This window comes from Phaethon aethereus (assembly GCF_964289735.1).
Source record: "Phaethon aethereus genome assembly, chromosome: 3".
In the NCBI taxonomy this organism is placed as follows: Eukaryota; Metazoa; Chordata; class Aves; order Phaethontiformes; family Phaethontidae; genus Phaethon; species Phaethon aethereus.
Window position 1 is genome coordinate 27,825,248 of NC_138576.1, and position 22,334 is coordinate 27,847,581.

The following is a 22,334-nucleotide window of genomic DNA, read 5'->3' on the forward strand; positions in this document are numbered from 1 at the left end:
GATCAACATCAAAGGTACTCACTGTAAAATAACTATTCTTGTTTGGAAGACACTGCAGTAGAAGTCTCACCTTTCCAAGATCGTGGTATATTTATACTTTGCTTTCAGCATAAATCTGAGCATAAGTTACTGCATTTGACCTATGCCACGATTCATTAACTTATTGTTTTCAATGAAAAGTCAAACAATATACTCTAGTATTACCCCCAAAAAAATCAGAAGAACCAAACCAAACAAAAATCGCATGTGAGCCAGCACACACATGCAATCATTTTTTTGCCTTATATTTGTTCATAACAGTTAATGTTTTATATTGCACAACTTTACATATTGAGTATAGTCCTCTTCCCTTATATTATTTTCAAAGGAAAGAGTGAGAAGAGGAAAAAAGGGATTTAGACAAGCTTTTGAAATAAACACTTATGTCTTTCTCAACTGTACGTATGAAATCAGTGGCAAAAGTGCTATTTTAGAAGTATATCCATTCCAAAGTAATAGTAATTTTAGAAATAGCTTTCATTTGCCTTTGTAAAATCAGATTTAGTCTTAAATATCATAATAAGACTGACTGTTTTACTACACAGTTTAGAAAGTTACTTGTCCTGGAGGGCCCTCCAAGAGGGGTGCATTTGATTCTCAGTAAAGTCACCTGGATTAGTGTTCAAACTCTTCAGAGCAAGTCAGCTGAGTAACTCTGCATTTTGTACTCTCGGTAGTTTTTCAGTCTTCATCTAAAATGTCTTGAAAACCTGTTCCAGATGATTGGCTTCTATGGGACACTGATGCAAAAGTTTCAATTTTACAATATTGTAAGAATTTGACCTTTGAATCGGGCTTGGCTTGTCTGTCCCACGTGCTTGGTTCTGCGTGGCCTTACACCACAGGCTGTATCTGCATGTGGGCTGAGTGACATGCTGTCACTCCTATTTTATAACATTTTGTTTCTAGCCGTGAGAGCGGTGTAGAACAAAGCACTGAATATCTGTCACAGGAGTGCATGTAATTCTCGATCGGGGAAGAGCAGTCGGATGCCTTTCGCTCGCTGCTTTCCAGTTCACCACAAAGAGCTACTCTGGAAGCAGCCAGAAACACTCCTTTCCCCCAGGCTCGAAAGCAATCCTATCTGGGAAGATCTACCCTGCTACTTGGCTGAGAGACAGGATTCAAATGGAATTATTTCATATGACATGCTGATGCCAGCCTTAGATCTGGATTTTTCTTTCTTGGTCTTTTTTTAACCTCAGACTTCCCAAGTTCCTCAGAAATCCTGGATTAATTGAACATTTAATTGGACTTTTGAGTATCAGTAGTGTATGGAGATTTTGATTTTCATTCCTTTATGTTAATGTAGCTAACTTACGTTTCCTTTCAAGAAGATTTAAACTGTTCCTGGGGCAGACAGTGGAAAGCAAACGCACTGTTCGCAAAAATACCTGAACTGTCTTGATGTGAAGAGAGGATTGTGTTAACGTTTATATGCCAGTAAATGCAATCAGAACTCTGTATGACTTTCCTTGATACTGTATTGCTGTATTATTTCTCAGGCTTGTAGGGAAACCCAATGTTAACTTTGAAGCTATACTTTGTATATGCTTTTTGTTGGATGTCGTTCCTACTCCTGCTGTCTTTCTCTTAAGCTTCGTGCCCATCATCTTTCTATTTAACATGGCCATGCTCATGCCAGTCTCATGAAAATCCTCCTCCCGCCCTTCTTTATTTTTTTTTTTTTGTGGCTTACCTGCCCAGTGCAGAAGTTCACTGCAGTTTAGGTTTCAGGTGAACAGTGGAGTTGCTGGAGTTCCGTAGCGTTGCAGAAATGTGAAGGAAGAAACGTTGGCCAGTTGTCCTCTCTCCACCTTAAATCCCAAATTGTTGCAGCAGGAACCAACCCTCTCAGACCTTGTTAAATGAAATAAAAAGGTGGTAAGAATGGATTTATAAATCATCAGCAGTAAGCAACTTCTTATTAATGTTTTTTTGGGGAAAAAAAAAAAGGTAAGATGAAAGCAGCCGCTCCTTTTGGCAGAAGGAATGAGCAGGGTGGAAACTAGACATCAGATTGCTGATTCAGAGTTTGATCCCAGATGTGGGAGGAGAAATCCTTCTGGAGTTCCTCATAACTCACTGAAATGAGGTAGGCTGGTCCTGCTTGGGAGCAACAAATGGATTAGATCAGCATGGGAGAACAGATAGATAAGGAGAAGGACCTGATTGACTGTTGTTTCAAAGAAGCCAGAGAAAAGGAATGCATTGCAGAGAAAGATTAATGCATCAAAAAGCAGGAAATATAATTGGTTCCTGAAGTGTTTCTCTGAACACTACTCTGTCAGTTGTTAGAGAATTTTGAAATCCAACCTACTGGAGCGTATTGGAACATGCATTGGGTATGTATTGGTGTTACTGGTACAGATCTTCAGTGTATTATGAGCTCTGCTGTAGCTTTTAATATAAGAACTTCCTCAAATCCCTTAATTATGTGTTTAGTTTTGCCTTATGTAGAAGCAGCTCTTTATCTATCTCTTTAATATTCATTTGGCAGTATTAATCCCTGAGCCTTTTCAAAAAATTTCTAAATTCTTGGAAGGTGCTAGAAAAACTTAGAGTAACGTCACCAGAAAAGTATTTTGAATAATATCTGTGTGTGTGTCATAGAGCTCTAGAAATACTCTGATTGTTTTCTTACTTTTCTCTCTTTACAGATACATTTCATCATCTCATGAATGGGATTTTAGGAGGTATTACACAAAATATATGTGAAAATGGAAACTTCATCTTTGCTATCGTCCTTACATGATGAATGCAGATCAGACAACTATATTGAACCTCATTACAAGGAATGGTACCGAGTAGCTATTGATGCTCTAATTGAAGGAGGTTTAGAAGCCTACAAAGAATTTCTTTCCAAAGAGAGATGCTCAGAATTTCTAGCGGACGAAGAAATTGATTATATTTTGAACAATGTTCACAAACTTCCCCAAAACACAGTTTATTCCTCTAACCATGCCATTGATGACACCTCTTCCTCAGGAACCTATTGGCCCATTGAATCAGATGTGGAAGCTCCAAATCTTGACTTAGGTTGGCCTTACCTGATGCCTGGAATTTCTGGTGGCACAAATATTGATCTGCTTTTTCATCCACCGCGGGCACAGCCTTACACCATAAAGGAAACTATTCGGAAGATGATACGAGATGCAAGAAAGGTAAACATGAAAAATATTACTGAAAAAAAGATGTGGCAATAATAATCTAGTTGGTTTTTGACCTAGAGGCTTTTTTTTTTTTTTTTTTTTTTTGGTGGGAAAAAACAGCCTGGCTACTAACAATTCAAATGAAAGCTTTCCCCAGGTTAAAATAGGTCCCTTGGTATCACATGCACCAATGTTACTAACCTTATTTTCAAGGGATCAGGGATTAATTGGAGGGATTAATGAAGCATAATTACCATTTTACTGTAATACTGACCAATCTGTGAAAAATTTGTAGAGAATCAGCACACCTTTTCTTTGACCTCAGTTGAGTATACCTCAGGTGATACAATTTTATCTAACTTCAGGATATATCCTAAGGTTTCTCTCTTGCGTGAGTGGGAACATGCATCTGTTTGACGTGGTAGCCAGTTGTTATAAGAAAATAACACCTTGGTGTACATCTGACTCATGTGCCTTGAGAGTCTCAGGTGGTGTGATTTTGCATGCCAACTGTCCTTGCAGAAATTAGTCAGAAAGTATTAAAGAGAGCTCAGAAGAAAAGAAAAGAAAAAAAAAGATATTTAGGCAACAAGGAATTAGATTTTACTTGGGTACCTTCATTTCTGACTAATTACTAATTTATAAGAAATGTGGATACTTCTACAAATCTACTTGTTTCCACTTAGGGGCACTTGCATCTTGAGTTTCCTAAGGCAGACCCAGCTTACACCTCAGTGCCAGGGTGCTGTATGTACAAACCACCTTTTGCTTTCCAGTGTCGATTTTTAAAAAACGCCAAAAAATGTATGAGCATGCAGATCTGTTTGACCCTGGGCCATGTTACCTCTTTAAACAGATGTGACAAGATGTCAGAAGTATTCCTAGCAAGTACGTCACGCTCCCCTTTCTCCCCGTGAAATAAATTGGTTCTGCGTGACTCCGTGGGCTTTAAATTGGTAGGACAGGCTCTAGATTGAGTGCATCCAGTAAACACTTCAGTGGCTGAAACGTGCATGTAAATGTGTGCAATAGAAATGGACTGAAAAGGGCGGGGAAGGGAAGGACAACATCTTTTTACAATGTGTCTCCTGTATTTAGATAGAGCATATAATTTTTTGCCATAATAGAGTTATTACTATGCCTTTTATCTTGCAGTTTATGGTCTAGAATGGCTGTATGCTCAAGGAAGAGGAGAATTAATTACTTCTCTCCCTCTTTGTCCCTTTTGGAGTGAGATTTGGTGTTTTCTGCTTTTGTATGTAGTGAGGCTTGACCATGACGTGCCCAAGAAAACTTTGTGATCTTTTTCAGCTGCAGCTCCTGAGCTACCACTGTATCCACTGTAAGAGAAACCACAAAAACTCAATTAACTCTGTTGCCAAGACTAGTTCAGTTTTGGTACAAGATCTTGAAATGCCATGAAGAAAGGCTGTTTCCAGTCAGTTGCCATGCTTTTTGTGCCTAGCGGGCTGGCTGCATGCGATCCAGTCTCGTTCTGACAGCTCTCTCAGCTGGTGGTGCTGCCTTGTAAAACACAATTTTAAGGAGTATGCCTCCTCTGAATGCAGCTATGGAGAAAAATCAGGTGTGATTCCTACCTCTGTGTGGAAAAAGGTTGAGTGCATAGTATATTGGCTCTCTGATGTGCTTGTGGTGCTTCCACTTTATAAAGAGGATGTTATGTATGTGTCACTGTCAAATCTGACAGCTGAAAGGTTTGTTTAGTTGATCAGCACAACCTCAACAGTAAGAACCATAACACTTTTGATACAGTGATATGGGTTGGTCGCCTCAGGAAGCAGCAATTAAATCTAAAAGACATAGTGTTGTTCAGCCTCTTCTGTCTGCAGAGGCATAAAAAAGTTTAAAGGATTTCTAAGTAAAGTAAAGTAAGGTATTTAAAACATGCTTACAGCAGGCAAACACTTTGTAAACAGGCTAACCTACTTCTCCTAAGCTGCTTATAAAAATATAGCTATATTAAACAGGGTTCTTTGTTATGTAGTAGTGGAGATGTGTAGACATGAGAATATTCAAAGGAAGTAGGAAAAGGTTACACATGAAAAACAGAAACCTGTAAAGAATAAACAAGTTCTTCAGCAAATCACATTAAACAATTACAGCTCTAACCAAAATCTATGGGAATTTCAGCATACTTCTGTGGGAAAATTGAGGCGGGCATATTCCTACCACTAAACTTTAAGCACCAAACCTGAGTGCCTGACTTCAGGCACTGATTTCCCTGAGCTACCTGAACACTCATTGCAACAGGAAACCAGCTCCTACAAGAGCAAGGCAGAGAATGTTTCTGCACTGATTCACCCCATGAAGAAACCCTTATGATATATATTTATATGTATATACTAGCCCAAAAATTCATGAAGGAGACTGAGCCAATTGAAACCTAGATTCTTTTGAATATTTGGAGATATATAAGGATAAGATGACATTATTAGTAGACTTACACTTGACCTCTTTCATGCTTGATGCATCACAGTGTCAGTCCTTAGAATGATCATTACATATGTTAATTTTGACCTTAAGAAGACGTATTGTAAACAACGTTAAGCAACTTGCTTGCTGACAGTGATTTTTCCTCACTGAAGAGGAAAATCGTTTGTAAGGCTATGGTACACTAGACTAAAAACAGTGACTATGAAAAGGTGTCATAGGAAAATCTTGTCACTTACATATTTCTTAAATGCATAATATTCATAAGAATTATACATATCACCTTTATGGTAAGTACAGCCAATATAATAATGGGGTTTTTCTTACAGAAAAGGATCAATATTATTAAATCCTAGGAAAGTGAACTAGCCATTTTAACCACTTTAAGGAGATGAATCCATGCTTGTGACATATGTTTCTTAACTTATATTAGAGTAGGGGAAGTATATCATAAATAGGATGGCATTACAGTACAGCCTATACTACAGGACTTCTGTGGGACAGGTGTGATGTTAGCAGAGTGCCTTAGGTCAAACCTAACATGTCAACAAAATGGGTTTACTGTTGGTGTAACTAGACCTCATCTCCAAATGATACAGCTTGCCAACCACCCTCCTCTGTCAACATAACCTGTGTTCATGCAAGGAGGTTGTTTGCCGTGACACGAGTCTTTTTCAGATATTGATATAACCATGCAGGGAAATAGCACTGCAAAGTCCATCTGACCTCAATGATGGATGGACTTTTACGCACAAGCCAGTAGCCTTGTTTCTTGTGTGTTTTGGAGGCTTCTACCTTCAGATATTGGCAGGTTTCTGGCTTCTCTGAAGCTTGAGGTGCTCTTACAGCCTGACTCATACCGACTGGGCTATCTGAACCGCAACTGATAGCGTTTAGCAGTTTTTCCTGAGATTATTCATCTGGGAAATGGTATCAAGATGATTACTCATCTGTGTCAGGTTAATGTGAAACTTCCTTCTCTTACTATAAAGTAGCACAGAGACCTTAGTAATGAAGTGTCCTCTCCCTGTATGACTTTTTGTAAGAGTTGCCTCAAAACTGTCAGTTATGAGGCTTGCACATGTGTGCAAGAAACAGCTCATACTACCTCTCAGGCATGATTGACAGGGTGAGGCAACAGGGAAAGGACAGGACAGAGCACCAAAGGGTCCTTCTGGCAGTGTGTTTTTCTCTTACTTCATTAACTGGATTCCTCTCTCCACCACAGAGACATTCCTACATAGTTTTACAGAGAATGCATAGCTCTGAGTCTTTTAGATTGATATCCAAATAAGGATCAGCTCTTCCTGGAGAGAATTCAAACCTGTTTTTTAAAGATCCATATTATTTAGACAACCCAGGGATTGCTGGTTTGCAGCACAAGCCAGAAAACACTGAAAGACTTCCCTGACATACTTTAGGGAATTTCTGATGTTCTGTGTAAGAAGTTGCATGCTATTTAATAAGTATACAATACTTTTCACTGATTTTATTTTATTCAAATAAACTAGCAGTCTTAAACCCGAGTTTATAAAATCAGTCATGGTTTTGAGATTTTTTTAAATCTTATTTCATTTTAGAAGCTTGAGTAGAAATTTAGATGGTTAGTGTGTTATCATTTTGGAAACTCAAAAAAGGCAGTTGTTTTTGCTGAATTACTCACGATAGGGATTGCCAATGTTAGAAAGCATTGCAAAACTTGGACCTTTGGGAAGGAATTAAGTTACACTGTAAAGGACTGTAATTTGTTGTTAAGTCTTGCTGGACCCACTGTAGGTAGACCTTTAGTAAGTCAGAAAGGAATTTGTTTGAATTCTTGTGTACAAAATCTGATGCCTGTGTTGCCTTCTAGAGCAGTGGACCTAGGCAAATAAACAAAAATAGTTGACTTATTTTACAATCATATAAAAAGGAAAATATTTTCTTATAGTTTTGGTGGGTTTTTTTCCATTTTGTTTTGTTTTGTTTCAGGCAAGAGTGAGAGGTTGTGTATTGCAGAAAAAGTGATTATTCACTATTGATCTCATTTTGTTGTGTGTATAATACAGTAATAATGATCTAGTTGTGTCTGCAGTCTAGTATGAAAGGCAATAAAATTCTTTACATGCCTATATGAAGAGTGATGTTTCTATACAGAAAGAAACTTGTAGAATATGGGTGTGTTGAGCAATCTTATTTTTACTCTCTCGACAATACTCTTTGCCAACTATTTTAAATATAATTTGAACGCAGACTGGAGCAACGATAATGAATCATGTTTGTGGCAATGCTTATCTTCGCTCATTAATTGCAGCAGTCCAAGCAGATGAGAGAGGGGCTGCGTTTTATGTTCATGAAAGCTAAAGCAATCTACTGAATTCAGGGAGAAAGAATAAATAAACGCAATCGTCATTCCACTCAAAAGTTTTCTATATGAGCTGTAGAGTGTCTGATAAACAGACACTGAAAGCTGTGCGTAACACATAGAAACACTCAGTTCTCAGCTGAAGATGTATAGGCAGCCTTTTCCCTGCCAAAATATTCTACCCCACAAGGATTTCAGCAGGTGCTTTTTGGTTCAGCTGCTATGCTGAAGGTTGCATTCATCATTCACCTCTACTTACCTCCTGTTAAATGACTTCCTGTTAGTTGAAAACCAGCGTGGCACTCATGCGTATAGTTTGCAGGCAAAACACGATTTTTAGCTTTTGATAGATTTATTAGAGAGAGTGAGGTCATGTCCCAGCTTTTCTAATCGCGCAGGACACATGCCATGCGTTGCAATAGGACGTGTGTCTTGCTCTTGGTGCTGTTATTTATTGTGTGACTCAGTATCAGTTTTTTGTCTTCTGCTCACAACATGTAATTATTTCAGGTATTTTATATGCTCGGATTTGCCTTTGGAGTCCTCACACAATTTTACTTGCCTGCGTCCTTCTCCCCCTGCCATCCCGCTCCCTCTGCATAAGGGCAGCCCCGCAGCAGTCGCGGCAGTGCATTTACCATGCAGACAGAGGGGACTGCCATCGATGGGACACGTTTGCAAGCCCTTTTGTAAAACGGAAAGCTTGGGACTTGTGTGAAATGCGTTTCTTATACACAGCTGCTCTGCACATAACACCCACAATTCTCCTGGTAGTCCTCCCCGTTAGGTGGGAAGGGTCTAAAACTGAAAAGCAAGCAGAGGCTAGGGCTCTTCACTGGCATTCCTGGCGATGTGGGAATCTGATAAAATAACTTTTCATCAGTTGCTGTGGTTTTTTACTCACAGGTTTCTTTCTATCGGGTCAGAGGTTTGCAAGACTATTTAGATGTCTTTGATACTCATATTTTATATTAAAAGGTGTAATTACCTAACGTATAGGTGTTGCCATTTTAATGTCACAACTGTGCCGATGTGCTATCAAAATATCACACATCCATGATGGATTTTAAAATAGAATAGGGAAAATTAAAGGCCAGATCTTGCAGGCAGCTGCATTTCCTTGTTAATGTCTGTCTCATCCACATGCATATAAGAAGTAAACATGCACATATTCTTTGCAGCAATATTTTTCCTTTCTCTCATTGACAGAAATTTTTGCCAGTTAAAACAGAAGTGCTATTAAAAAGTCATTCAAGCTTTTTGCACATTCATTGGATTAAAATGTTCTTTATCATATTCAACAATAACTTTGTATTACAATGTGCTGAAGTGACTATAGGTAAAAACATGCTATAAATACAAAACCATGGCTTTAAAATTATTTTGCCCAGGCAGAAAGCTTCTTTCTGCACCCAGTCCTGTGTATTTGGGTTTTGTCCCTCTCCTTTTCTTGCTTGTCAAAAAAAATCCCCTGGTAATGTTGAAGTACTGTTTTTGTTCTCCTGAATTCCTGTTCTCAAGAGATCTGAGTTTTCCTAATTTTTTTCAGCCAGTGAACAATCTTTCCTGAAGAACTATAGGATTAATCACTTCACATTCATATTGCCATAGGCCTTTTTTGATCTCTTGCAGTTTTAGCAGAGGTTTTGATCTCTAGTAGCTTTCCAGCATAGCCAGCGATGCTCTGAGGGATGTGGGACACATTTTAGCTGAATTTAAACTTTACATTTGTTTATTATGTATCAGGATTTGGAAACTAAACTATTACAGTATCTGTGATAGAATTTTCAATGGGCATAGCTTGGTGTACAGATACCTGCAATGCTGCAGCAGTGTTTGTATAATACAGTATAATAGAAATTACACGGAAAGTGGAGAACTGCTGACATGGAGCAAAACAAAAAAACGCAAAAATCCAGGGAGAGCTGCCAGTTCAGAATTTCCCATTCTCCTCTTTGGAAGGAGTGGGACTGAATGCCACTGAGTTACGTGTATTAAGTTTCCTCATATATCAGATCTGAGTACAAGTATCTACATCTAATTATTTCATAACAATTTGCTGTGTTAGTTTCCCCGAGGAGTACTGCAAGTATTCCAGCGCAGGTGATGGGGGAGTCAAAGTACACTCTAGTATCTACACCTCTAAAAGAAGTGCAGACCTTGCTATTGATACCAGTGTGATCACGCCTCGTAGCCTGTTGATAAAGTACATCTATAACCGTTTTCTAATAAAGAGGTGCTGTTCTGTACAATAGAAGTTAAAGTCCACATTTACAAAAATGCTGTCAGCATGCCTGAGACCTCAGAGGGCTCTTACTCTTAAAAATCCTACCCTAACTTAGAGAGGAAAGAAGTGATGGCCATCACAGCAGTAACGGGGTGTAACTGGTGCTGAGCTTGCTACTTTACAGTAGGATCTGCAGACATCCATAGCTCAGTAGAGCTGTTCAGAATAAATAATTGCAAGATAAAGCTGTGGCTTGCTTGATCAAGAAAGTTAATAATTTTTCAGTATACATCAGTAAGCCAGTTGATTTTACAGTAGTGTTATTTGCATTATAAATATAGAAGTGGAAGCAGCCAAACTAGCCATCTCTGCTCTCCTTGCCTTTGACATCTTTTCCCATATTCTGGGTGTTTGTTTTCTTAAGCGGCAAACATCATTACATTTTGCTGTGTGTCTGTATATCATACAGTTTACTGGCGTCTTAGACTTCCCAATTGGTGCCAGCCACTACAGACATCCCACTACTGCAATATAAACAGTAGATTCAGAATTATATGCTCTCCTTTATCCTTAGTCATCAAAGAACATGACCAAAGTGTGTGCAGTTTTACAGATGAGACTACCGAGCCACAAAAGCTTTAAATTAATATATATAACAACTAAAAGAGAGATATGATTATGAACAAAGTATTATACGTTAGCAAACAGTACTCAGAGCAAGGAGGGGCCAGATAAGAAGTTTTTATTTTCTTGTCTCTGTGGTTTTAGTTAATAAAAAAATTTATTTTAGTTAATAAAAAAGTCGTGCATTTAGTGTTACAGTTATGAAAACTAATTTCATACTTCTCAAAAAAAGTTTGCATTCATACATGACAGTAGCTTTGTAGTGCTTACTTTTCAAAAATATTTGTAAAAGCATAAAGTCCTTTCTTATCTTCAGATAAAGAGGGTGTATCTTCAAGACATACACAGGGTGTTCTCATACATTAGCTAAGAGTGGATTATCTTAACCAGTTCTGTCTCTTGGTCTGGAGTGCTTGCACTGGCTGCCCAGAAGACATAAGACTTGAGGGAACCAGAACAGATTCCTCAAAAACAGGGTCTACGGTGACCCCCGCTCTCCCCAGCACGGCGTGTGGGCACAAAGCTGCCTTCGGAAAAGTTCTGTGGTGCATCTTTTGTCCAGGGGTTTTTGCTAACTGCAGCACCAGATCTCCTCGGGCCTTTGCACTTCTGCCAGCGATCCTGCTGTAAGAGATGAAGCTGGGCGATAGGATAATGTGAGAAGTTATGCACCATATCTCTTAGAGATGAAAAGAAAACTTTGATATCTGCTTCATCCACTAGGAATCGGGCTCGAACAGGAGCACAGGATTGTGTGTTCAGGTAGCCAAGTGGGTGTGCCTTCAGTTCAAACGGCAGATATAACATCTCAGCCTTATTTTCATGCTGTTTCCTGGAGCTGCAGGCACTCTTTGCCAAGCAGCCTTCTCTCCAGCTCAATAAGCTCCCATTAGGGCTTAAGCATTAGGTAAAGCACTAGGCATCACCTTCTAATTCAGGTGAATCTGAGTGGCATCAGCCCACAGAAGGCATTGTATTTAGTGTTTTCCTGCTAGGCTTTTGATGCTCAATAAGCCAGAAATTAAAAAGGATGAGATGAAATAACGAGCACGGAAGATGAGCAAGTGCCCGCTGATTCTTTGTGGGACCTTTCTCAAGCGATGCCCACCGAAGGACAGCCCTTTTTAAGCCGTACAACATTCACTGCTAGAGAGTTCCACCTCCTGATCAGGCACATCAGAGGCAGCGAACAGAAATGACAGTGTCAGCCAGCAAATCTGATTTCCCTTAAATGCCAGGGCGATACCGCCAGTCAAAGCAACCAAGTCTCCATCCAGCATGACTGGGCACAATGATATCTGAAGCTAACTACTTTTCTGGTAATTTCTTGGATTAGCACAAGCACGCAATAATTGCCTGAAAAGTCACTGTCAAGTGTGTTTTAAATAATAGGCAGTATATGTGGCTGCATAATGACTGTATGGTAGAGGTCTGTAACCTGTCTTTGCTGAGGATGGGCCTAAAAATATCAACCATCAGTGGGTCCAGCTCTTACAGTGGTATGTACTGTTATGAGTCTACGGAAAGCTGCTTTACAATGTAACAAAAACCATGTTATTTGCTCAAAGGAGATACTTTTGAAATGAGAAAACTAAATACAGAGATGAAACTGTGAATTATGACTGATTCTTCTACTTGTTTATTTACTTGCTATAACCTTATTTCATGTCTTAGCACTATGTGATCACCAGGCTGACATATTACATGACTGACTGGAATTAAATAATGCTGAAAGTTACTTTTGCAGTAGCTGAAATAGATATTTTTGCAGTAACATCATTATCTATTTTGTTCTAGGCTTGTTGATTGACAGTAAGATGCTTGTGCCAGAAATCTAATTAACCAGATGATTTGATTTCTTATGCATAAGTCAAATTTAATGATGGAAGTGCAATCCAGTTCTGAAGTGCTGTGATAGAGGATTGCAATCTCCTGTAACAGGATTTCTGTCCTGAGGAAAGGCTTGGTACTTTGACTTGAAGTTCTGAGGAGTTAAACAGTCTCTATGCAATGAGCTCTTGAGAGCCCAGGAAACTCTTCTGTGTAAACGTCAGAGCCTTGCAAAGCCAGGGCTCCGAGTGCTTTTTGAAGGAATAAAAAGGAAGGAAAAGACGCTGTTCTTGGGACTCGTGACGAGACATGTCAGAAGAGCAGGTATCTCTGCTAGTTCTTTCAGTTCCTGGAAGACTTCCTATTAGAAGACAGTGCAGCAACTAAATGCTGTTTAGACCTCCTGAGTAACTGTAATACTCTGGAGCCAGCACCCAGGGTGAAAACACTGGCAGTTTTGGATTACTTAAGTCTTACAGCATCATATGGAAGGGGACAGCTTAAGACAAACGGAGATAAGCCAATGTTCGATTCAGCTGGGCTCTGCACCATGCTGTCGTATGTCAGGAACTCCATAAGAATCATTAGCAAATGGATGGAAGTAGACAGACAAGATATTTAGACTAGATATTAGGAAAAATTTCTTTACTGAGAGAGTGGTCAAGCATTGGAACAGGCTGCCCAGGGAGGTGGTGGAGTCGCCATCACTGAAGGTGTTCAAAAAACGTGTAGACATGGCACTTCGGGACATGGTTTAGTGGGCATGGTGGTGTTGGGTTGATGGTTGGACTTGATGATCTTAAAGGTCTTTTCCAACCTTAATGATTCTGTGATTCTGTCAAGCAAGGCAAGAAAGTTGTGCATAATGTCTGTAGTACGCAGGCATTTCTACTCTCACCCCCTGAAGTGACCATACTTACAGGAAAACTATACATTTTGTATATATGTAGTTTATGTAGGGAACATGTAGTTCCTCTTCCCTTCTCCTCCCTCTTCACCCTTGCCACTCCAGCCCTTCCTCTTGGACAATCTTCTCTCCTCTGCCTTTTTTCCTTTCATCGTGCACCTCAGTCAGAGGTATTTACTGCCTGTTCTAGCTACTTTTGGCGTCTTTCTTGAATGCAGTTCCTGGTGTGATATGGGAATGTGAGCTCCCTCTTAGGTCAACAACGAATCGTGGGTGCCTCAGAGGATGCCAGTCAGCACACAGGAAGCAAGTGCTTGCAGTAGAGGGTTTGAGTCTTTTTCCCATCGTCTGTCTCTCCCAGTAAGAAGTGGTAAAACACAGTCATGATGTTAGAAATACAGCAACAGTTTTTAATTGCTAGTCAAATCACTCAATTTTATTGGCAGATTTCTGATATTTATTATCAATTGTAGATCTAATAGATTAAATATTAGAGGACGTATATTTTCTGAATAGGACTGTTCTATTTCCCCCTGTTTTATTTTGTAATAAACTGAAGGTTTTGACAACAAGGATGAAGTTTAGAGATAGAACATTTGTGTATCAGAAATTACAATAGCCTATTTAATTACAAAAATTACTTGCATATGCAATTGCTTTTCATCTCATTTCATCAAACAATACATTTAATAAAATTTGAAAAGAAATTTTATAGGTATTTAGTTGTCATGGTTTAGTCGCAGCCAGCAACTGAGCCCCACGCAGCCGCTCGCTCACTCCCCCACAGTGGGACGGGGGAGAGAATCAGAAAAGTAAAAGTGAGGAAGCTCACGGTTTGAGATAAAGACAGTTTAACAGGTAAAGCAAAAGCCGCGCACACAAGCAAAGCGAAACAAGGAATCCATTCCCCACTCCCCATGGGCAGGCAGGTGTTCAGCCATCTCCAGGGAAGCAGGGCTCTACCACACGTAATGGTTTCTTGGGAAGACAAACGCCATCACTCTGAATGTCGTCCCACCCCTTCCTTCTTCTTCGTCCCAACTTTATATACTGAGCATGACGTCACATGGTAGGGAATATCCCTTTGGCCAGCCTGGGTCAGCTGTCCCGGCTGTGTCCCCTCCCAGCTCCCCGTGCACACCCAGCCTGCTCGCTGGCAGCCCAGCACGAGGAGCTGGACTGTCCTTGACTGCTCAGCAACAACCCAAAACATCAGCACCTTATCAACACTTTCTCATCCCAAGTCTGAAACACAGCCTCACACTAGCTTCTGTGAAGAAAATTAACTCTACCCTGGCTGAAACCAGGACATTAGTAAAGGGCAGAGAGAGGAAAAAACAGTACCTGTTATTATTATTTGTTATTATTATGACTTTTTTTTCTTCTTGAAACAAAATTAGATCCCTGGTCCTGAGAGTATTTAAATATACTTTAATATACACAAGAGGTTCCATTAACGTATCATGCATGTGTTTTCACAGGATCTGACCATGTATCATTAAGAATCTGATTTTAAATATTTAAATAATCTCTTTTTCTTAAATCATGCCACAGTACACTTGCAGTACAAAATGAGTATATATCTCCAGTTGATTGCATCCATTGTGAGCAACTGAAAAAAGAATAACGTGTGTCCAAGCAGTCTGCTGTATTTTTTTAATTCTAAATAAAAACTGTGTTGAATAACTGAATATCTGAAACCCAAGCAAGGCATTGAAACTGGTGGAAGGTTTTCCTTTCCCCAGATGGTGTTCTACCACTCAGTTCTCCGTTACTGATCCCAGCATGCACACGCAGGCCCAGGTCTCACAGAAGTCTAACCCAAAGGAATGGACACACATATGAATGTTATAGAAGATAAGCTGGTCCCTTAAAAAGAAATTCAAGAGTAAGACTGATTTATCACGCTGATGCATAAAGAGCAAGAATAGTTTTTGCTGATATAGAATGTCTACTGAAGAACTTTTTTTTTTCTCTAACTTCATATATATGACCTCAACCAAAATGATTGAATCCTCTTCTAGCAAACTTTAAGAGTTTGTACTGGAGATAGAAACTTCATTATCGTCTGCCACATGACACATGCCTACTGAGCTCATATACAGTGCAAGGAAAATTCTGTAGAGAAGTTTCTCAATTTGTACTCTAAGGCTTTTGAAATGATTGCAAAATATATATTAAAAGCACACGTGCACTTTTTCATGCATGCTGGCATGCAAGCAAGCAAAGCAAATGAAAAAACAATACGAAGTGAACATCTGGAATTTAGTTGTGATGGTAGAACTATCTAAAATATTTTATGGATTTTGGTTTTTAGATGCTGCATATTCTTAAATTAAAAAAAAAAACACGACCTTGAGAAATAGCTTCATGGACAGTTATGACACTATGATGATACAAAATTGTGTGTACACAGATAGACATACTTATTTTGAATTTTGTTAGTGGTGTTTCAAAAATCCTAGGGATCAGATTTTCACGATCTGCTAAATTCTGTGGAGAGACATTTATACTGTCTGAGGAGGTGACTTGCTACATTTAATTATACAAAGTAGTCCCTCTTGAGATAGAACGTAAAAGAAGAAAGCAGTTCAGTTTAATCTGTTACCCTCTAGTTCATAACCTATCTGTCTATTTTTAAGGTAGTAGACTTACGTATAACAAAAACACACATTTTTAGAACAGGGAAAAGATCTAATTTCTGAAAAATGTAATAATAATAATAATAATAATAATAATAATAATAATAATAATACTTAAGTGCAGGCATTGAAGTTACCAAGCTGAGTAGTGTATTTGAAATCAGCATTAGAAGATGGTCTTTGACAGACTTTTTTCCATAGAAGGTAGTTAGTTTAAAAAGAACACAAAATGCTAGGTACTTAAAGATTTTGGGGGATTTCCAGCAAAATAGATTGATTGAAATGTTCTAGCAGCACAGTTATATAGCATTATCTGTTGTGGAAATGCTATACTGAATGAGAAACAAAAAGTTGTGTCATTTTAATTACAAATACAGAAATCTCTCTGTCTTGTTTTAAAGAAGTAACAATAATGTTGGCTGCAATTCAGTTCACCCTGATGATCACGGGGTGTTTCTAGTTTTAAAAACCAAGATGGTACTTACTCAAAGCTGCTTATTTTCATACAGTTTGTGTGGGGAACCATACTATAATACATGTAAAAAGAAATGGAGATAGGTTTAAGCATAGTTTTTCCTTGCTCAGTAGATCCAAATTTGGGCAGACTCTTTGATCAGTTTTGGCTGAATGTGCATCACAAAGTTTAGGAAAAAGATCCCTGATATGGCACAGAAGTACAAAAAACTTCATGTCGATGCCTGTTAGAAGGATTGCTGTCCTAAGAGTGGAGATGTTACTGATAATTATGCTACATATTCTCCTGTTTGGAACTTTGGAAATAATGCAAGAAATCACTTTGACCAGTCTTTAAGTTATTTCTCTAGTGAGAAGAATTTCAAAAATATGGGAAGCATCATAACATACAAATTAAAAATAATCCAGTACTACAATTTTTTTTCTTAGTGTTTTCCATTGACTCTAAATCCTATAGTGCTGAGTTAACAGTAAAAATACACTGAATTATATTTTGGCATCATAATAGATCTATTTTTTAACAGCTATGACTATAGTCCATAGTGATTACAATGTAAGTAACAAGCATTGGTCTGTTCTGGGTTTGTTTTTAAATTGCTTACCTGTGGCTCTGGATGGGATTTTAGCCTGAAACAGTAAAATGTAAAGCATCCTGCTTGGTCAATCTTATGACTAATAAACAATATAAGCCAAATAGAGGAAATCTCTTTACCTATAAAAAAGGAAAAAAGTGACATTAAAAAATTTTCAAATGATCTGTATAAACCAGTTACATAATATTTATATAAATAAATAAGCACGCACACACTCTGGAATTTCGTTGAAAAGCTTTCTGTCAGCAGCTGCCACAGTAAATATTGCAACACACAGGCTGAAAGTTATGTCTGCAAAACAATCTTTAATGCTAATTATTAACATATTTAACTACATTAACGCATTATGAAAATTGAGAACGACATTTCATTTAGGACATTTTAATTCATTTCAAAGTCAGGGTTGGCTCTTGAAGGTCAGCAGGTTGTCCAGGGAGGATTTTAATGTTAAAAAACTCTACCCTCTTTTTCCTTCCTTCCTCAAATTTGCTTAAAACCACAAAACCAAGAAAATATCAAATTAAATGTTTCATTTGGTTTCAAGTTGCCAAATATTCCTCAGTGTTTCATCTGCAGTTTTAGCTTCCCTGGCTGTTTTCAGGCATGCTTTTGTGTGCTTTGTGCCTAGGGTTTGGAAGGGAATGAGTCTTCTGCACTGCATCCAGTGAGACTTTCTATGCTCCAGGTTCATTCCCTTCAAAATCCCAGCAGAAAGGCTTTAGTTTTGAGCTCCTTCACAGAGACTCAATCTCCCCCCCAAGACTAGTAGCAACTCTGATATTTTAATGAATACCTTTTTTTTTTAATAAATCAATCATCTTTACTTCTTGATTGTATGCTGCTTCTTGTACTGTGTTCACACGTCCTCTCCATGGGCCCTGTCACTGCTTTCCTTCCAGATAAGGTTTTCTAATAGATTTTATTAGAAGTTGTTTTGCAAAAGGGTTGGGGTAAACGTGAACCTGTAATCAGTGTTTGTACCCTTTAAAAACTCATAGTTTGTTACCAGTTTTCAGGGCCCTCCCTATTCATCTTTGCAGCCATTTCCAGACTGCAGAATCATCAGAGGTTGGTAAAACTGAGATTCACAGATTTTGATGCCAGCAGGGACCATTATGATAATGAGATCTGACTCCCTGCACAACACAAGCCTGACAGTGTTGTATCTTCAAAGAGCTGATACTAAGAATAAATGTGCCCTTAAAACACTTGGGTGCTAGTCTTACAGTCAGCACTTCTGGGTAACTAATTCATAATTGCTCAGGAGATCAGATTTTGCGTTTTTTTGTACAATCACGTTCCTCTAAATGATGGAATTTGCTTTAAGAAACCCATTTTGCAAGCCCAGACCAAGCCTGCCTGAGCTTTTTGCTTGTGTATCTCATCACGCAACATGACAGTCAGCCAAAAGAGAAGGTGCAGAGAATTTTAAACGCAGGCCTGGCGGGCGAGGCGAGGCTCGGGCTGCTGCGTAGCTGCAGGGATTGCTTTCAGAGGGACTTGGGGATGCTCAGAGTCTCTGTAAAGACAGGCCATTAGCCTCCGAGGGTCTGTTCGCATGGCATGGTGAAGTGCAGCGAGGAGATTCACAAGGAGCAGGGCGTTTTCGCCTTCCCAGAGCATCACCTTAGTGTGAGTAGACCGTTTCCAGTCACAGAAGTAATTAGCGATGGGCTGACTCAGATGTCCCCGCGCAGGACAGCGGTGTGACACGCACATGCACACACCCCATGTATTTTCAATTTCCCAGGTAAAAATAGATGTAATAATGTTATTCCCACATTTATGAAATGGCTTGTGCTTTACATATGAAAAGCTTTCCGTATGTATTTAAGTGTTATTGTAAGTAATTTAAAGAGGAATTCAAGAAGCTGCTTATTTTTCTGGTAATTTTTCTGAGTCTTTTATGACAGAGAAGTAGCAGACTTCAGTAAGGTTTAATTTTTTTAGTTATGTCATGGATTATTTGGAAGGCCGTAAATAATATTAATCTATTAAAAATATATTTCTATGCTAATATCTTCTAAAACTAGCTAAAATGATTTTTTGGAGTGATTCACATGCTTTTGTAGTTTCATACATTTGTATCAATTCAAAGACCTTTTACATCCTTTTAAAAAAAAGTTATTCTTTGTATCCTTTTATTTTTACTGAACTTAAAAGTCTTGTGATTAAAAGCATTAGTCTAGGACTTGAGAAACTTGTATACAAATTCCTCTTAGGACACAGACTTCTCATCTATAAATGTGAATCTTAGCTCAGAGTGAGTTGTGGAGACATATGTAGTTTGGGGTACTCATGTACAAGGGGTAGCGAACACAGTTTCAAGAGCTTAAGCTGGAGCCCACCTTCTCAGGTACTTGAAATAATTTAAAACTTTATGTTTGTGTGTTTGTTCTTGTCCATGAGATTATTTGTTTCAGAGTCTTCAAGCAGAAATATTTCAGTCATATCCAAATAAACACCAGAGAGTTGTTTGCTTCCCCGTTATCTCCCCATGTTCTGCTGTTACTCTTTCTCACAGTGTTCCTCTATGCAGCTGTGAGAAACACAGAAATATCTTTTTTGTTGTTCACTCGAAGAACTGTTTCTGCATTAGGTTGCGTTTCAGCAAATGCTCAGTCACCCACGTAAATGTCATGAAAGTCTTACCTGTTGCACACCTGACTTGTGTTTCATTGCAAAAATTGTTCTCATGTCAGTTAAGATGACGTATGTTATATTTTTAATGATTGATAAGAGACTGGAATATCTTTTAATTACCAACTACTGGTCACAGTTGACCAAAAATGGTAAACTCCCTGAAAAATTCCTTTCTGACAGGTGCACCTCATATCTCTAATGAGTGCAGACGGCACCGACATCTGAGAGCCGGTTCAGAATGACAAGGAAAGACTGAAGAACAGCAAAAGATGTTCACATTTTTAAGTGAGCAAGAAAAAAGGATAAAAAACAAGTATTATTTTTTCCACACTTTTGTCAGTACAATGCTGGTTTGAATTTTCTTTTATCTAGAGGAAAGAGGCAAATATTTTTTCAGTCAGTGTGAGTGTATGTGTGTGCAATCCTCTACAAGCACATGTACAAACTTACAGAAAGCATGGTTTCTAGGCATGCAGACATGCACGGGATGCATAGCAGCCTGGTACGGAGAGCCTTATTGGCATGAATTTGGAGTGGGCAGGTTACTCAAGGGAAGATCTTTCCCGAGATCAGAGAGGTACTTCATAAGAACAAATGTTTATTTGAAAGGCACTAGTTTGCATCAAAAAGCAGTTATTTTCCAAAGTGTTCTTGGAATAAAATGTTCACCTCTCCTCCACAGAGGTATTGCAGGTTCTCATCTCCATCCTCACTTCAAGCAACTCATATCATATAGTATATTAAGCTATTAGCATGCTTGGCACATTTTTCAAGAGCAAATTTTCCAACAGAATGTGGCTTAATGTAAGTCCACGGGTGGTTTGGTTACTGGTGTTTCTGCCTTTTGCTCCTTACGATTAGAGAGGTTCTGGTTTTGATGGCAAAACAATTGACTTTTCCTCTCTACCACTCACATTTTCTAGCATATGTACCCCTGAGGTATACATCTATTCGGCGTGGGAATGTTTTGTGGCTGCAAGGGCCTCACTGGCACAAAGAGGCAGCAAATCTCTCAAAGAAAGCTACTGAAGAGCTGCAGTAGGTGCGCCTGAGACTGATTTCTTCCTCCATTCTTAAATCCAGGTGCCTGCTGTGATATTTTGGAAGAGACCCCCTTGCCCTAGCGGGAGCTTTGCATTTCTTGCAGGTGTTCAGCATGCTTCGTGATTAGATCTCCGATTATCATTACCCAAATAGGTATGCGTGTGTGTGTGAACTGGCATGCAGTGCACATCAGGAGGAATATTTTGTAGAACGGGGAATGATCTCACAGACATGAAGTTGTACAATGGAAGACTTGTGATAGTGTGTTTGTCTTCTACCTGTTAATAGAACCCCATTAACTTATCTTGTTGGTCACTAGCTCAACTGACTAAGAAGGGTTCAGTTACTTGCACACTGATAACCCATTTCTAGAATAACTACTCATTTTATTCATTCATGAATGAGTGCTTCTCATTGTCCCTGTGAGGATGAGAAAAGTGAGAAGAGCAGACCATGAGCGTAGGGTGGCAGTGCCCATCTGTGGCTGAAGCGTTGGAGTCTGGATCACAGAACTCTTTCCTGCAGCCCGGCCGTGTTTCTACTCATCCTGGAACTGGCCTAGGACTCCGATTTAAGAAAATATGGTGAATACACTGAATAAATACTAAAACTTTAAACATTAAAAATAAACTTTTAAATGGAAAGACTGGTACATATCAAAGACGAAGCATTATGATTATCTGGTCTGACTGTCGCAAAGACCAAATAATCTTTCCTGTGATTTTGAATAATTGCAGTATCAAATTGCAAATGATGAATTAATACTTCTCCTGTGGCCTTGCCAAGGAGCTGTACGCAGATCAGTGAAAGCCGATGCTAACTGCATGTACAAAAAAATAATTTGTCACCAAGATCATTCTAAAGCTGTATGTCTTGTTGTCTGACAGAGATGGTTATTCAAAATGACCTCACATGGAGACTAAAAGATCAGTTTAGCAAAAACCTGGCAGAAGGAAATAAGGAGGAAATGTTTCTTTTAAATTGCAAAACTTTTTTCTATTAATTTCCTTTCTTATCCATCAACTTGCTACTCCCTCAAATGCCTCACTATCCATGAAGGATTCACCTTTGAACAAGAACTGTCAGGTTTCTCTTGAAAGGCTTTTAGAGGGTTTCAAAATTGACATTTTTTTTTTAAATACAATATTTTAAAATATAATATTGCTACTGAAATGATAACTTTCAACTAGTAATAATTTTACTTGTAATTCCTCTCTTTTTTTTTTAATTTTTTAAGTGCTGCATTTGATTCGGGAATTAAATTTTTGTTTACTATCTTACTTAGTTCCAATTCACTATCTACTCCACTGGGTTCTATGAGAATTGTAGAATTGCTTATCTGCTTCATTTCAGTTTGCTTCACA

The 22,334-nt window shown here is 38.7% G+C and overlaps 1 protein-coding gene across 1 annotated transcript in view; it reads left to right on the forward strand.

Annotated features, from left to right (window-relative positions):
- Positions 1–2,759: 2,759 nt before the first annotated feature.
- Positions 2,760–22,334, forward strand: part of FAM83B (family with sequence similarity 83 member B) — a gene marked incomplete at both ends in the record, with an annotated part of 45,669 nt that continues 26,094 nt past the window's right edge. Inside the window, one exon of the mRNA XM_081997411.1 lies at positions 2,760–3,203. Coding sequence (XP_081853537.1) covers positions 2,760–3,203 — 444 coding nt within the window. The remainder of the gene's footprint in view (positions 3,204–22,334) is intronic.